This window comes from Callithrix jacchus, chromosome 3 (assembly GCF_049354715.1).
Source record: "Callithrix jacchus isolate 240 chromosome 3, calJac240_pri, whole genome shotgun sequence".
Lineage (NCBI taxonomy): Eukaryota > Metazoa > Chordata > Mammalia > Primates > Cebidae > Callithrix > Callithrix jacchus.
The window spans coordinates 157,606,151-157,623,353 of NC_133504.1; the positions used below are offsets into that span (position 1 = coordinate 157,606,151).

Consider the following 17,203-nt stretch of genomic DNA (forward strand, 5'->3'; position numbering starts at 1 on the left):
AAGAATTTTAAAACTCACCTGGGCTAGAAGCTGGAAAATGAAGGATGTACAGGGACAAGAATTCTGTAACAAGAATCTGTGAGGACAGTATTTTCTCATGGTGAACATTTCCTTGTTATCAGTTTATATCTTACCTGACCTTTGTATTTGGTACCTGGCTATTCATCCAATGAGGAAATTTTAAATATCAAAAACAATTTTTTATTTCGAGGCATGAAAGTCTCCTTGCATTATGGAAATATATGAGGAATATAATGGTAACTTTAAAAATGAGGTCTGAAGGTTGACATTTGAAAATAACCTTTTAAGTTAAAACTTTTTTTTTTTTTAAATCTCAGCAAGAATTATTATGAAAACTTAAATAAATATAAATTTTGATTAAGGAATATATTGTAGCTCCCTGAATGGATGACATCCTCTCTGAATCCATTTCTATAAAGTGGAATTTTTGCTAAAAGTATCTTATTTGCTTTTTTTTTTTATTGGAGGTTTCAGTGGGATGGGAGAATTACAAGGAATCAGGTGTTCAGAGGAATGTATTAAGTAGAGGTGAGGAACTAGGATGTTGAAAAGTAAAAAAAGGAGAGAAGGAGAGGAAGAAAGAGGAAGAAAAAGAGGCAGAGAGAACAGGAATATTGCTTCATTCTAAAAATGGGTATTAATAATGGCCGATCAATATTTTGTGTATTTAAAATGGAGAACTCTATAAATATTTATTGAGTTTACTTGTTCCAGATCTGAGTTGAAGTCCTGGATATCCTTATTAATTTTCTGTCTCGTTGAGTCTAAATCTCGTTATGGGTCTTATATATCTGGGTATTAAGATCTCTTATTGTTGCATTGATCCTTTTACCACTGTATCTTTGTTGTTTTGAAATCTATTTTATCAAATGTGAGAATTGCAACTCCTGCTTTTTGTTTATTTATTTATTTTTGCTCTCCATTTGGTTGGTAAATTTTTCTCCAACTCTTTGAGTCTTTGTGTATCTTTGGATATACTGTTAGGTTTTGGCTGTATCTTTTGATTGGGGAATTTAGTAGATTTAAATTTAGGGTTACTGCCATTTGATGTTAACTGGCTATTTTATCCATTCGTTGATGTAAATTCTTCTTTATGTTGATGCTCTTTACTTTTTGGTATATTTTTAGAAAGGCTCATACTTGTTGTTCGTTTTTATGTATAATGCTTCTTTCAGAAGTTCTTGTAAAGCAGGCCTGGTGGTAATAAAATATCTGAGTACTTGCTTGTTCATAAAAGATTTTATTTTTTCTTCAATTGTGAAGCTTAGTTTGGCAGGATATGAGATTCTAGGCTGAAAGTTCTGTTCTTTAAGTATGTTGAATACTCTCTTCTGGCTTGTATAAAAAAAAAAAGTACCTTATTTGCAACCTCGATTTAGAAATCTTTCACAGTTTGTGTTCTTTCCTCTTGTTCTTTTCTTTCCCAACTACTACTTCTCATTTATGTCCACTCCATCATTGTAAAACTGATTTTTACTGTACCATACAAATATAGTCTGCATTATATAGTCCTATCTCTATGTCTATAAGATGTTGAGACAAACTTTAATATAGAGAATTTTAGCATGCAGCATGGAATTTATAATGGATAAATTGAATCATTCATTATGTGCTGTGGTCCAGAGGATGCTTCTGTGCTTCAGATTTAAAGAGACATATGAACTGGGCATGAAATAAAAGTATGAGAAATGAGTGAAGACAATGTCTGGAACATAGGAGTACTAGGAGATGAGAGGATTATAGTTGGCTGGCAGGAAGTTGTGGAAGGCTTTGTAGGTCATGCAAAAACATTTGGATTTTATCCTTTAAGTGATAAGAAGTAACTGATCAAATGTTTTAGGATAAAAATCCCTATAATGGGAGTGGTGGGGAAGATACAGCATAGAGACAGAGAAACTAACTAAGAAACAGTGTTGTTGAATTTCCAATGAGAAGACCTGGGGGAGAAGGGACTGGGCAAGCTGAATATGGAACACTTGGAAATATTAACACCTAAGAGCAGAGAAGTAAAGGAAGAAAAGGAAGTACTATATTGTACCTAATTTGTCCCAGAAACTAAGGCAGCCATTTAAACCAAAGCCAAAGAGGTGAAAAGTACCAAAGGAGAAGGTATTGCAGAAGGAAGTCTCAAGAAAGGCAGGAATGTCCTTAAAGATAATGTCCTTAAAAGACTGAGAGGTAAATTTGGATGAGGACAGGTTGACTTAGCATTTAATTCAATCCCTACCCTAGCTAAAAGACCATTTCCTCCATCAGTTATAGCCACTTAATTCCATTCACCAGGTGTTTATCATGCACCACAGTGTGATTAAAGAGTTTCTGACTGTGAGATGCCCAGATTCTGGTAACAGAGACAAACATGCAGACGATTTTCCCAGATGTTTACAATTAAGTATAGTGTAAAAGCATAGACTTGGTTTTGAGAGGGGTGTTCACAGTTATTACATCATCTTCTATTAAATTCCAGTTCCATTTTCATCTTGTAAATCATGTATGATGATTGCACTTGCTCCATCTCTGCTATGCAATTTAGTATTTTATTGTGAATTTCCTACATTATCGTATATATTGCTGTCATGTTTACTCACTTTTTCTTGTAGCTACCTGAGTCTGTGTTCTTCAGAGATGGGAACGTGGAGCTTAGTTTTACTGTATTCATTTGATGGAGTTACTATATTTATTTGATGAAGTGTGCCACTTTTAGTTCTCATCTGTTACATTTTTATCAATATAACTTTCCTTTTCTTGGGGATGATGCTTCAGGGAGGTTTTTTTTTTTTTTTGCTTGTTTGTTTGTTTTGTAAACTTTTAAGTTCAGGGGTATGTGTGTAGGTTTGTTACATAGATAAACTTGTGTCACAGGAGTTTGTTGCACAGAATCTTTCTTCATCCAGGTATTAAGCCTAGTACCCATTAGTTATTTTTTCTGTTCCCTCTTCTTACTCTTCACCCTGCATTAAGCCCCAGTGCATGTTGTTCCTCTCTATGTGTCCATGTATTCTCATCATTTAGCTCCCACTTATTTCTGAGAATATGCAGTATTTGTTTTTCTGTTCCTATGTTAGTTTGCTAAGGATAGTGGCCTCCAGCTCCATCCATGTTCCTGCAAAGGACATGATCTCATTCTGTTTTATGACTGCATAGTATTCCCTGGTGTATATGTACCACATTTTCTTTAGTCTACCATCTATGGGCCTTTAGGTTTGGTTTCATGTCTTCACTTTTGTGAACAGTGCTGCAATGAATATATGTGTGTCCCTGTCTTTGTAATAGAATGATTTATATTCCTTTCAGTATATCCCTAGTAATAGGATTGCTGGGTCCAATGATATTTCTATCTTTTGCTCTTTGAGGAATCACTACACTGTCTTCTATAATAGTTGCACCAATTTAAACTCTCACCAACAGTTTAAAAGCATTCCTTTTTCTCCATAACCTCTCAAGTATCTATTATTTTTTTTTTGACTTTTGATTTTTAGTAATAGCCATTCTGACTGGTGTGAGATGACACCTCATTGTGGGTTTTATATATATTTTAAAAAATTACTTTGTATTTGTAAACAATTTAACGTCTCTTTTAAGCCTCCAGTGTTATAGTCTACAGATTGGAAGAGTTGACTCCTCCGTTTATTTCTGTTCATTATTTTTAAAAAAGCCATTCTTAGTTATATCCAAGGAAAATGTAATTGCATTTTAAAATAGTCTACTTTATGATAATATTTTACTTTGAATAACTGTATGGACACATGTGCCCAGATATTCTTTCTCACTTGATTTGCACTTTCTGGAAAGTTTAGCCCAGCTTTGCACCTGGAAATTGGAACTGTCAATTATATGCTTAATGACCTACGGTTTTTGCCTGCTTTCTATCTCCTGCCCCATTTCCTCCTCCTCATGCTGCAGCCCCCAAGTCATTTTACAGCATTCTGCAAGCATACTTCATGCTTTGGCCACAGGTTGTTTTATAGTCTGCAATTGTTTGGATATGGTCAGCCCTTTCTCTAAATCAATAGTTAAGTACTACTTTGTTACTTTTACGTATCTGTTTAACAGTATTTTTATCATGTTCTCAACTAGATTATAAGCTACTTGGAAGAAAGAACCATGTGTTTTTAAGTCACCGCTCTATCTTTTATATCAAAGAATTCCAATATTGATGTGTTTAAAAAATTGATAAACTGGCTTTCTGTTCTGTGAAATTTCCAGATAGAAGTGTATCATAATAAACTGTGCTTTTCTCTGACAGGGTTCAGAAGTGCTCAGAAATCAATCACATGAATGCCCATAATTTGGCCTTGGTCTTTTCATCCTGTTTGTTTCAAACGAAGGGACAAACTAGTGAAGAAGTGAATGTAATTGAGGACCTAATTAATAATTATGTAGAAATATTTGAGGTAAATATTTTGTATCCTGCCCTTGTTACGATGATTATAATGTCACTCTTTGCAAACAAATATCTATGTTTTAGGATATTATTTAGATCTTTATTAATATTTAGAAATACAGAAAATAAAGAATAGCTATATTTTTTTAAATAATAGATATAGGTAGCTTTTAAGCTATAGTCATTCTTTAAATTTGGTTGCATTTAAAAGTTTTTACCATCTGATGTCTGTTGGACAGAATATTTCTATTTATAGGAATTTTGTGTATGTTTGCTTTTGTTTTTATGCTTATGAATTATATCTACTTAGAGGTGCAAAGTTATAAATTTAACAGGTCAGTAATAAATACCAACCTCTTAAATTCTGTAGTTGAAAGCACTTTAGTTTTTTCTTTTAATTGTGTCCCCAATTGGAAAAAAAAAATAATATTCTAAAATATTCATTCTATGGCTTTTTACTAAGTCATCTCTGTTTTAATTGACTTTCTAATTTTCTGTTTTATAAAGTTAATATTTTCATGTTTCATCAGAAAACTGTTGGAATAGGGATGATTTCTTGGTTCAAAGAAGTAAAAATAGAGAAACTAAGCCCAGGATTCATATATGTTGGATTTGGGGGAAAGGCCAGTTTTAGTATTTAACTAGATCTAGCATCTCAGTTTTGTCATTTAACCTTTTTGAACATTTCCTTAAGTGTTTATGAGTCCAGTTGTTTCCCAGGAGTACGGATATACCACATGAAGTCATCTGGTATATACGCTAGGGTTAGTGTGATTGGTTACCATTGTAAAGTTCTTACATTCTTACTATAATCACTTATCCTAAAACAAACAAAGGACTATTTTAATAAAACAAAATATCACATTTAAGTCTGTATCTTAATTCATGTAGGAATGGACACTAGATTGTGGGATTTTCTTTGCTCTTTGATCTCTTCTTTGCTTCTTTCTATATGTGTCCACTGTTTTTGATCAATAGCAACTTCTTTGCAATAATCTGATGCTGAGAAAATAAAGATTCAGAAAAAAATGATGTGTGGCTTTACATGCTCTATTTTCTGTATTTGTAGCTTCCATTAATAAAATAGTTATCTTCATAGTTACGTTAAACTTAACTTTACCTAAATGATGGAAATTTAATAAGCACTTAATATTTCAGTTTGAGAAATGAGCTTTGTTTCTCAACCTACATAAACTTAAACCAGTCATCAGATCCTTTGCTTAAGTTTGCTAAGCAATAGGGCTTCCATCAATGCAATGAAGTAGTGTCATCATAAAATATTTTGAACTTTAGGATACTCTATCTTGTTGGCTTTATTTCTGACCTAGCTGTGTGGGCTCATACTGATTCCGATGGCCATTCTCATTTATTTTTAAGTTGTTGGTATTAAGTTCCTGAAGAGTTACATGAGGATGACTGTCATCACTCTTCTTATTCTACATTATTAGAATGTCCCAAATTATATTTTAAACAGGTTAAAGAAGATCAAGTCAAACAAATGGACATAGAAAATAGCTTTATTACCAAGTGGAAAGACACCCAAGTGAGTAGTAATAGTTAGAGCTCTAAAGAATTAAACAAAACAAATTGTAAAGACATTTGCTGTGTGTATTTTGAAGTTCCTATTTGAAGCAAAGTAAAAGTAATGGGTGAAAAAAAAACCTTAGTAAATTGGTTGTATAATTCTACAACCTGATACATACACGCAAAATATGTTAATGTAAATTTTTAAAATTGAAGGGAAAATCAGTATTAATTTACCTTTCAAGATTTTCTTTATAAAATCAACATTTGTATATAAAAGCTTGACTGAAAATGCTAATGGATTTCAAAGGAAGCATTTAAAGCCAAAGAAATACTCAGAATAAATTGAATATTCAGACAGCCTAGTGATTCTTTCTATTGTTATTTTGAAACTATAAATTATTTCTTACAAGCTTTTGCTTTGCATGCTTTCAGATGGTTATATTAATGGAATGCGTCTAATGTGATCTTTGCAACGCATTCTAATTTATGTCTTCACTTGACTTTTCTATATCCTTCCTGCTTTCCTCAGTCACATTATACTGGATTTTTTGTGTTCAGGTTGCACTTTGCTTGTTTGGTGAATATTCACTGGAACTTCTAATGGTTGACCATTAATCATCTTCTAGTAACTAGGAGTGGATTCAGAGTACCAATATAAATGATAGAATGGGTTAAATGTATTCTGTTTACAGATATACTCAGATAATGAGGCAAATGCTTTTTTGTTAGATACTAAATTTTCCTCAGTCCTAAAATACCCACAGTAACTTGAGAAGTCATTGAAGCTGTTGTCATTCCGTATGAAGAAAATGGGAGAGGGCTTAGATTAGTACTAAAACTACGATGTTACTTAATGAATTATTTTCTCTATTTTAATCCAGAGTAATTTTGCAGCTTCCAAAGGAGTTCGCTTTCATCCCCCAAAAAAAAATTTGCTAATTATCAATTATCTCAAATTCTCACTTTTTTTGGGAGCGGGGAGGAGGGCTTTAATCATGAAATAAAGGATTGTGTGAGGCTGAAATAATCTTTAACCTAATACATTATCTACATTGTTATTAAAAAGTTTGAGTATCCTTTTGCATTTTTATCTTTTATATTCATATTACAATAAACTAGTTTTGAATTCTTTTAAGTTCAGTCTCTATAAGTAAGTAAAAATAAGAATTAAATATAGTAATTGGAAAAGATAAGTAACAGAGTCTGGGGAAAATCTGTTCTTTTACTTAAAATTTTCTCTCATCCATTCAAAACTGTCCTCTGGAGTATTTTTTTCTGACATTCAGTGTCTTTGTCTTACCCCTGTTTGAATTTCTTACCTATTCTTTTTTATTTCACTCTGTGATTTCTTTGTATTTACTTTTTAAGTTTTAAAATGTGTCCTTCCTGGAGAGCTGTTTATGCACAGTGAAAAGCAAAAGTGTCAACTGCATCCTTTCCTTACTGGAATTTATCTGTTGCATTGAAAATGAGGAGGAAAACCTGGAAATAAACTTTTCTGAGCCTGTAATGCCAGAAAAATTGAGGAACTTCTTCAAAGTATATCTTTAATGTTTTCCCCACAAATTTACTCATTAGATTTTATGCTGAGGCAAATTTAATTTGGGAATTTCTTGATTATGAACTTTTTATTTTTTAAATCGGGTGATATTGTTTCTAATTGGTTACATAACTTAAGGGAACTTCCAGAAAAAGTTACTCAAAGTGTTTTTCATAGATTCATTTAGTTCTTTGTTAACCTTCAATATTTTCAATCTATATGGTGATATCTTAATGCCTTTTTTTTTCGGGTTTGCATCTTCTTAACTTAGTCTGTCTTCTGGAATATAATGATGACCTCAATTAATACTTAATTCTTAGCCAAAGATAATTAAAAACTTCTTTTTATTGTATGACATATTCCATGAATGACCTCACTTCTTTGAAAATGTAGCAAGCCATATTTTGCCTTTTAAATATTGATATCATGCCCACCTTATAGCTTAAAGCAAAATTACATACGGTTCATTTTCACCCTCAGTTTGTTTATCCTGTTAATGTACATGCTGATGGCTCCTACCATTTCTGTTGTCACAGCCAGCATATTTTCATCATAGCTAGAGTGATTTTAGGAAGAAGGTAAGCCTATTTGAGAGCACTAAGCTCTTGGGTAAGAAATTTTTAAAAAATCATTTGGATTGTTGTTGCTGTTTATAACATTTGTGTAAATTCCTTTTCCTTAATCAACTGTATCTGGAAATGGTCACTTCATGCTTGTGAACAGGGGAATTGAGCTCGTTTCATTGTTATAAAATATTCAGAAATATGACTAGGGCTTTATAATTGTCTTCAGTTTCAAATGAGTGTTTTTATAACATATTTATCTGTGTTGTTTTCACCTCTGCCCTTTTCTAGGTTTCCCAGGCTGGAGATTTGTTAATTGAAGTATATGTAGAAAGGAAGGAACCTGACTGTAGTATTATAATAAGGGTAAGTTCCAAAGGTGGATGTAAAGAAGACTGTCAGAAGTCACAAATGTTAGCATTATTTCACATATTTTAAATTTTCCATTTTTATATATTATATGTTACCTCTTCAGTTCAAACAACAACTGAAAACATAGACTTTTTATACCGATATCCTTCAGGAAGTCTGCATTTTAATAATTTGGAAAGAGAACATCTTATATGCATTGGATTATGTGATAAGATTTTCTTCAGGTTCTGGAAAATAACCCGCACTCAAATACTTGCTCCACCCTTCCTAGCTTCCTAACGTTAGACAAGTTATTTGCCCTGACCAAGCCTCAGTATTCTTGCTAGTAAAATGAGGGAAAATTGCAGTATTACATCATAGCATTGATGTGAGGACTCAATAAGATAATGCATGTAAAACCCTTAGTCTATTGCTCAGCATGTAAGTGTTTAATAGAAAACTATTATTACTAGTACTGTTACTATTAATAGTAATCTCCCACCCTTGTTTTCTATATTTTAACATCCAATCTTGCAATTTGCTTGAATGTAACTCTTGAATATTTGTTTGGATAACTCTTTTCTTTCTTGAGAGTATTGATCATTTGTGTTGAATTAAAAATAGATCTTTCTCATGCTACTATATTCAGTAATCTGTCTGCCTTACAGATAGTAACTGATATTTCAGGTTGCTATTTGGTAAGACTGCTTTATTTGTATGAACAAAAGACATTCTGCCATGTAACAGAAAATTGGCTTTAGCTACTTATCTTTTTAAAGTCCAGAATTAAACAGAGTCACAACTTAGATGTATTTGGACCTAAATATACCTTGATTTTAAGTTATGTGTTTCTAATGATTAAGTATTATAACTATACACCATTAAGTACATTACTATGGTACATGAAGCTGAAATATTAATACTATAATCTTAGGCCTTTTCTTTTTAAGGCATTTGCCTTGCCACGCCTTGACCATGTCATATTTCTTATACTGAATGCATAGTGTTGATCATAAGAGATGTGAGGAAATAGTACAGATCAATCGGCCCAAGTTCATCACTAATTTTAGAGGAGATATTCAAAGCACATGACTTAAATCAAGCTCTTTACTAACACATTTTAATTTTATTTTCTAAAGTCATAAGTTACAATTGAGACAAGTTCTTATGTGTTTAGGTAAAGGACTTTCCCGTTTCACCTCTAGTAACTACAAACACTCTTTGGAAAATAACAAAAACTAATCAAAAACAATTACTTTGGTTTTAGTGCTTGTGATTCTGCAAAACCCTTTAGTTACATTTATCTCAGCTAATTATTACCTCAACCAGTGGAGGTGGATGAAGCAGGTGGTATTCCAAGTTTATAGGAATGGAAACTGGGAAGTAAGAATATTAAGGCCAGAATACAAATCTGGGTCATTATAATCCTGACTTGATGTTCAGTAGGCTGATCGGTATATTCTGTAGAAAAATAATTTCCCAAGTGTGGAGTTTTAGTTGTTCTAAAGAGAAGCTTTTGGTCTCTCTTGATGTAAGGAACAGAGTTCTGGTCTTTCTATTTTCAAACCAAGGTGCTTCTTGCTACCTATTTCACAAGTTGATTTCTCAATAATTTATTGTTATTTTAAAGAAAGGGCTGGCCTTAACAATATTGTATGTTCGGACAGATCAACAGCATCACTGAAACGATTCATCTACTCCATACTGCTAGATGTTCTCTACTATTCGTAGACACTATAATAAGTTTTTTTTTCAAGTTAATATTTTTTGGGGTTTTTCTAAATAGGAAAAGTGGACTTCATTGTGTAATTATTATATACCAAAACACTAAATTTCATAAAAGTACAAAAGAATGACTTTGTGAATTACCTGCTGTGAAATAGGTGTTTGTTATTTATGTATGTGCAGTATGCTAATGAGCAACTATTGGCAGGAGAAATGGAAAGAAATACATTCCTAAGGAATTTTTCAGTAGAGACATCCTTTTACTGAAAATATACAAACCAAGTTGCAAGTGCAATATTATAATGCCTTATAACTAAATCTAATTTAAGAAAGCCATCTTGCTTTTGGCCAGCATGCCCTTAAGATTGGCAAAAACAAAAACAAGAAGAAACAAGTAAAAAATTCGAGAAGTCCCCGAAGAGGTGATGTGCTTATACAGTGGCCGCAGGCTTTGGGAGTTTTGTGGAGCCAGCCCCCAGGCGGGCAGTGCAGACTCTGCTATACGCCCTGGAACCTGGTTCCAGCATACTTTAGTATCCCATCTGTCACTTGGCATGGCAGGGCATACCACAGACTACGAAGACCCTGGAGCTTTTTGGCATGACTGATAGACACCAATTGTGTATAATTTAGAATCCAGGCTGAATAAACCAAGTTACTCTAAACTCTTAATTATAGAACTGATGAATTAAAGTTTTACACTTAGAGGACTATTGGATTCATTGTCTGGCAAAGGTCATACCACATGTGACTAGATACATTCTTTCCTTCTGAGTGGTCTAATTGCTCATTAAGTGATAAAAATATATCTATATTGTAATCCCTTTTTGTACATATGTACATTTTATGAAAAGGATCTGAACACGCTGTTTTCTGTATGGGATTAGGGAAGCTGGTTTTAAGCATGCTCAAAATAAATTCAGGATATCATTAAATGGTGAATGGGGAATATTATTGACCTATCATAAGGCTACTTCTCTTTCTAACACATTTTTTGAAGAAATATTGCTTCTCTTACAGATATCTCCTGTGATGGAAGCAGAAGAATTGACTAATGATATATTAGCAATAAAAAATATCATTCCTACAAAAGGTGATATTTGGGCCACCTTTGAAGTTATTGAAAATGAAGAGCTAGGTAAGTGATTTTTTTATGCTAGGATTCTTAAATTCCTTATACTATAAGAAAAGTACTCTTTATGACAATACTTTACAAACATTTTATGTCTTGAAATCTTATGATTTTTTTACATTCGTGCATGTATTAATATGTGTTCACATTTGAGTTTGCCTTTTTATGATTTTACTCATCAAAATAATTATATTACCTTATTGACTATAAAAGTACAGTGCAAGACTTTAGGAATCTCTTTTGCTCCCTCAGGAAAGAAGTACTTTGTTTATAAGGACAAGCAATTTGATTTGGAACAATATTCTGAGTGGTGTGAATTGCTATTATTTAACAAGAACACTACTGTTATTTAACAAGAACAAAGAATGTTGATTTAAAATATTATTTATCCTATTAAATAAGAGCGGCAGAAACTTCATTTTTGTCTTTTTCTTTTTTCTATCTTTAGTGGATCAAATATTTAGTTGTCTTTCATTTCCAAGATGCCTAGGGATAAAGGGAGCATTTAAACCACCTTGACTACCCCAACAGTCAAATGCTGAATAAGTTTAACATTTCAGTAACGCCATGCAGTTTCAAAGACCTCCAGAAAAAAACATAAGATACAGAATGTGTACCTTCACCATCTGTCTAGCTGCTACCTACTAAGGTCTTGGGACACTTCGGAGTAGAGCTGCCAAACTGCCACAAGGAAAAGCTTGCCACCCTCAAGCTCAGGATAAAAATTAAAATTCAATGTTTAAATACCCCATAGTGTGTTATTGGGAGTGTTGCAATCAGTGTTAAAATGAAATGGGATTGTCAGAACTTTGTCTTTCATTATTCTGTCTTAACGTTTTTATTCCTGCATTATGATTGTGCACAATTCTTTAGAATTTAAAATGTGTCAAAGTTATTTTTAAATATACATTGCCGAGATCTAATGACTATGATACTTTGATGTCAGTTCACAGTGTCTCCCTCAGTCAGTCTCAATCCTCCTCATGCACAGAAATACTCTGGCTCCCATGACCCCCAACTGTCAAGTCCCCAGGTTCACATCTGAGTTCACTTTATCCACCCTTCTATGGCATTTATTGTTAATGACTATTCCCTTTTTATTTGATGATCTTCACTCTGTTCTCCATACTACGTGGATTCTCTTCATGATTTTCTGGTCATTTTACCTCTTTTGTAGTTTCTCCTTCTTCTATCTTCTAAACATTGGGTTTTCCTTGCTGCGGTCTCCTTTACCATCTTTTCTCATGTTACCTGTTTTTCTTTAATAGATAATCTCTTCCATTTTCTGTGCTTGGCTAACATGTATGAACTGGGGTTTCCCAAATAGACCTTTGTTCTTCCTCCATCTGGCCCACGTTATGACCTCTTTTAAAACCTAGTCTAAAAGTTTGACTACACTTTGTGTCATTTCTCTTTGTAGTACTTACCACCTAGATTTGTTCTTGTCTCTATTGATGGGGGCTCCTTGGAAAGTAGGAGCAATTATGTTGTGGTTGTTTTTTAATCTCTAATATCTAGCATAGTGCCTAGCATATAGTAGTCATAAAATATACTGAATAAGTGAAGCATGATTTTGTATGACTCTGTGGTACAAGGGTGACGAAGTTTTTATTTTTCATCTTTGTTTACTTTTAAAGAATGGGTCACTCAGTGACCAGCTTTATTATATTTGTGCATATGAAGGTCACTGTCAGCATTATTGCCAGAAGTATCTTTCCACATTACAAATTGGTTTACATTGTTCCACCACGTAAAATCCTTTTATTATTCCCTCATTGTATATCCATCCTTCGCATTCTAGGTCAATTGTCCCTTCCTTCATGATGTTCCCACTGATTTCTTTCTGATCATTTGTTTAAAAATCTATAATATTGTGTATTACATGACTTATAGAATAGTAATGTGTATATACCCTGCCCTAGCCTCTAGTTTTTTTAGGCCATTTACCATATATTTTAGACCTTTATATTTTTGACTACTTCTCATAGGGCAGTTGATGTGGATCACATTCAACAAAAGTCTTTTCAACTGAAATGGGGCAAAAAAGTAGATGCATTCTTCTCTGAGTGATATGGACTGTGGCTCCTGGTATAGATGCATCCAAATGTGGGAGGCATATAGACAGAGATCTCTGCCTGAAGATTAGGAACAATGAAGGGATCTCAAGGCCCTGTTTAGTACTTGAACAGATGATTGTCTCTTACACGCTTCTATTCTTGTTGCTTTTAAAAGTTTGATAGTAGAATACTGAATTGTGGGTTTAGGGGTAGGTATCCTCTCCCTTGACATCTCAAGGGTTGAGTACATTAAAGCATATCCTTGTGTCATTGGAGGTCTGTATCTCTGGCTACTGGTCATCCCCAGAGGAGCAAGCAGATGGATGAGGATAGAAACGAATGATATATAGCTAGAAGAGGGGCTGCATTAAGCCCAGAAACATTGTTTTGAAATTTTATCTTGGCAGTCAAGGGATGTTTACCCTCAAAATAACTAATTATAAACTTGAATGTGATAATTAGTATAAAATGCTAAGACTGAATTGGATTTTTTAAAATTTTTACTTCTGTCTAATTTTTAAAAGTTGTCTTTATGAAGATATCTAAAAAACTAGGAGATGTCAAGTTTTGATTGTGAATGTCTCAATGTATAAACAAAGAAATGTATCATGTGTACCTAGAAAGAATACACTTAGAGTTAAGAATACACTTAGAGTTAAGAATTCAAATTTGGCATGGTCTCAGTGTTTGGTCAACTGTACAAGTAGAAACTGTGGGAAGAGAAAAACTTCCAGAAGAATAATGGTAGGAGAGCAACAAAAGAGCCTGTGGTTGTGTTGGTTTACTGAAGCCAGTGGAACATGTGGTACCACCTGACCTGAAATGTTGAAGGCTTTATTTCTAGTAACAAGCAGGGGAGATAAAGTGAAATATAAGGAGGAGATAAAAGTAAAGGCATAGGTAGTAAGAAGGTTGTAGTTGATAAGAGTGTCAGCCAGGCAATTGGTGTGTTTTCTATTGTAAACATAAATTCTCCAAGTAACAAAGTAACAAAAATGAATGAATATATAGATTTATAAATGAGTAAACCAGAGTGCTGGATTTTAAGTCTCTTTGGATTTTAAAGCAGGAGTTCTCTATGCTCTCATATCCAGTGTTTCCTTTGTATAATAAATGTTGGGTAATCTTCCTATTACTGTCCTGGGATCATCTATTGTACTCATTAAAAATTATTACCCTAATTAAAATATAAAAATAAAAGGAACCTGTGCATTATAGCATGTAAATGCTGAGAAACTCCTATATGGCTGAAGATGATTAAAATAGATTCTTAAACCTGTAAATGGAATCATTGTGGATGTAGCAGCTACTAATTCAGATTGCTATAATCGTGTACATGTTTTTCACTTAATGACATTCTAGCATTAGTGTGATGGGTGAGATGGTGCACAACTTTTAAGGAAGTTCTGACTAAAACACTACAATCATTTTTTTGTTTGTATGGTAGTCAGATTCATGGCAAGATATGTTATAACCATTTAAAATATTTTGATATTTTTGACATTTTGATTTTGGTATGGAATATACATTTCATACATTGGTATGAAATATACATTAAGCTGAGTTAGATTCTAGGCTCAATTAATTATAATTAGGTTTTTCCTCTTAATGAATGCTTCATGAAATTTGTGTTGGAAAGATAAATATTTCTTGTCTCACTTTTTGGAGCATGTCAGACATCCTGGAACCACAGTTATCAATCATTAGGATAAGTTGAAATCCACACTAGGAGAGGGTGTCCCATCCATAAGAGCCAGTCATCCAAAGTATGCTATTATTTTAATGCTTAACCTTAAAACCAAACCCATCCTCTCCCAGTGCAGACCCCTTTACCCTCTAGGTTTTTCACATCTTGAGAAAAGTTAAATGCTGAAAGGGACTCATTTAAATGGGCTCCACTGAGAGATCCAAGTTTGCCAAGCAGTTACTTTTTATGCAGTAATATCAGAAAAAAAAAAAAAAAAAAGATGGGCTCGTTTTGTCCTCATAGCTATTCCGATGTGGAAGATCTGTTTATTTTTTCATTAGGATTCTTTCTAGCTCTTCTGATTGACACATAAACTGCTCTTATCTTCTGATTATATGGTCAGAGCACATTGTTTTTCACTTTGCATATGTTACCTTGTTCAGTTGTCAAGAAAATCTTTGCAAATTGAAATTGTTTTTCCTCAAATTACGTGTGAGAAAACCATCATGGGAAGGCTTACATATGTGTTTAAAATAAAACTAAGTATGATAGTTAAGATTTGGGGCTTTAAAGTCAGATAGGTTTGGCACACACATCTCTCTTGCTCACCTCAACCAGCCATGTGGCTTGAGGCAAGGAGCTAAACCTTTGTGATCCTCAGCTTTCCTTACATGTAAAATGTGAATAATAATATCTAGTGAAGAGTGTTACTGTGAGAATTGAAAGTGATAACTAATTTAAAGCATCCAGTATATAATAATGCCTGATACATAATTGTTATTCCATAAATGGCAACTGTTATTGTGATAGGTAGTGTCTCAAAGCTTGCAAGTCGTAGGCTGAAAAATTATTTAAGGCCAGACATAAAGGGAGTGCTTATTCTATAATTAGTTTTACCTTCAAATACATATAACTTCAATTTGAAGACAACTAATTTATGAGTTATTAACAGTTGAATTAAAACTTTGGCAAATTGTGGGCAGTTATGATCTTTGCCCAATCTTTTAGATAATTATTTGAAGAAAAGTAATATTGATGTAACACAAAAGATTTTGTCTGGCTTTATGATGACTTATATTTTGTCTGTTAATATGTTTATTTACGGGCCACCAAAGAAAGCAATGAGATAGTTTGTCAAATATTTATTGAGCATTTATTATATACTCAGCACTATTCTGTGTATAGGGGATATATAATAGTAAACAAGGTGTATATTTGTACTCAAGATGTATGGCCTAGTGATTTTTTTTTTCTTCTTTATTTCTGCCATTGTTATAGTAGGTTAGCTTACTCCAATAAGCACAGAATGCAGAGCAGGATTTCACTTTACTGGGTAGGAAGCAAACATCTGGTAACTTACATTGGAAGCAGACAATTTATTTTTCTTTTCTGGAGCTAGAAATTTTTGATGACTTCTAATATAATATGGTCATAGCAGGGGAACCAGTATTAGGGAGGATGTGATATATTTATTTAAACTTGTGATTTTATTATCTGTTACATTACGATGGATCATTGAAATATGATGCTTTTGATATGCTTTTTCTTGTTTGTCATTTGCCTCATTACTTTAACCAAAAACAAAAAGCTTAAGTGCTATATGTGCTTTATGTTTTGGATGATATGAAAGAGTTCAATTGACTTTTACATGGCTACATCACTAAGAAAGCAGCTTTGACAGCTTCATGTCAGAGTTTCTGTTATTTCAGTTATGCTATTTTCAGCGTACTGAGAAAAGGTTTGAATTTCTTTTATTCCAGCATATGCTTCTGTTGCTACATTTTATTAACTGATTGACATATTTTGATCAGCAAAAACTTTGCTGTGAAGCTTCAATTGTAATTCTAAAACTAGTTCTTTTTAACTCTATGCTAAGAATATATGCTGCACTTAAAATTATGATTGCCTGAATCAAAATGTATATGGGTTAATATTCTTCACAGAGAGATATTGAAGCTGTCATGTAATCTCTTGCTAGTTTGTCTATTATGTCAATAGTTGATACATAACATTGACACATAATGTTTTTATATTTCCTCTAACAGTTTAGTATAGACTACTCGGCACTATTTTGTAAATTATTTTAATGTTTTCTATAGAAGTTACATTTTATAATTTTATATTAATTGATTATAAAAATATTAGCTATGAGGTATTCACTAGTATTGATCCAAAATTATGAGTCCAATCTTTTGGGATAAACAAAGGACTATGAT

The 17,203-nt window shown here is 33.0% G+C and overlaps 1 protein-coding gene across 6 annotated transcripts in view; it reads left to right on the forward strand.

Moving 5' to 3' along the window:
• Window positions 1-17,203, forward strand: part of ARAP2 (ArfGAP with RhoGAP domain, ankyrin repeat and PH domain 2) — a 205,172-nt gene that overhangs the window by 137,436 nt on the left and 50,533 nt on the right. For 4 of the 6 annotated variants that reach the window (XM_035293912.3, XM_035293913.3, XM_054253436.2 and 1 more), the window contains 4 exons: window positions 4,268-4,415; window positions 5,880-5,948; window positions 8,327-8,401; window positions 11,132-11,249. In XM_035293912.3, coding sequence (XP_035149803.3) covers window positions 4,268-4,415; window positions 5,880-5,948; window positions 8,327-8,401; window positions 11,132-11,249 — 410 coding nt within the window. The remainder of the gene's footprint in view (window positions 1-4,267; window positions 4,416-5,879; window positions 5,949-8,326; window positions 8,402-11,131; window positions 11,250-17,203) is intronic. The other 2 variants (XM_078367402.1, XM_035293915.3) reach the window with 1 other exon arrangement.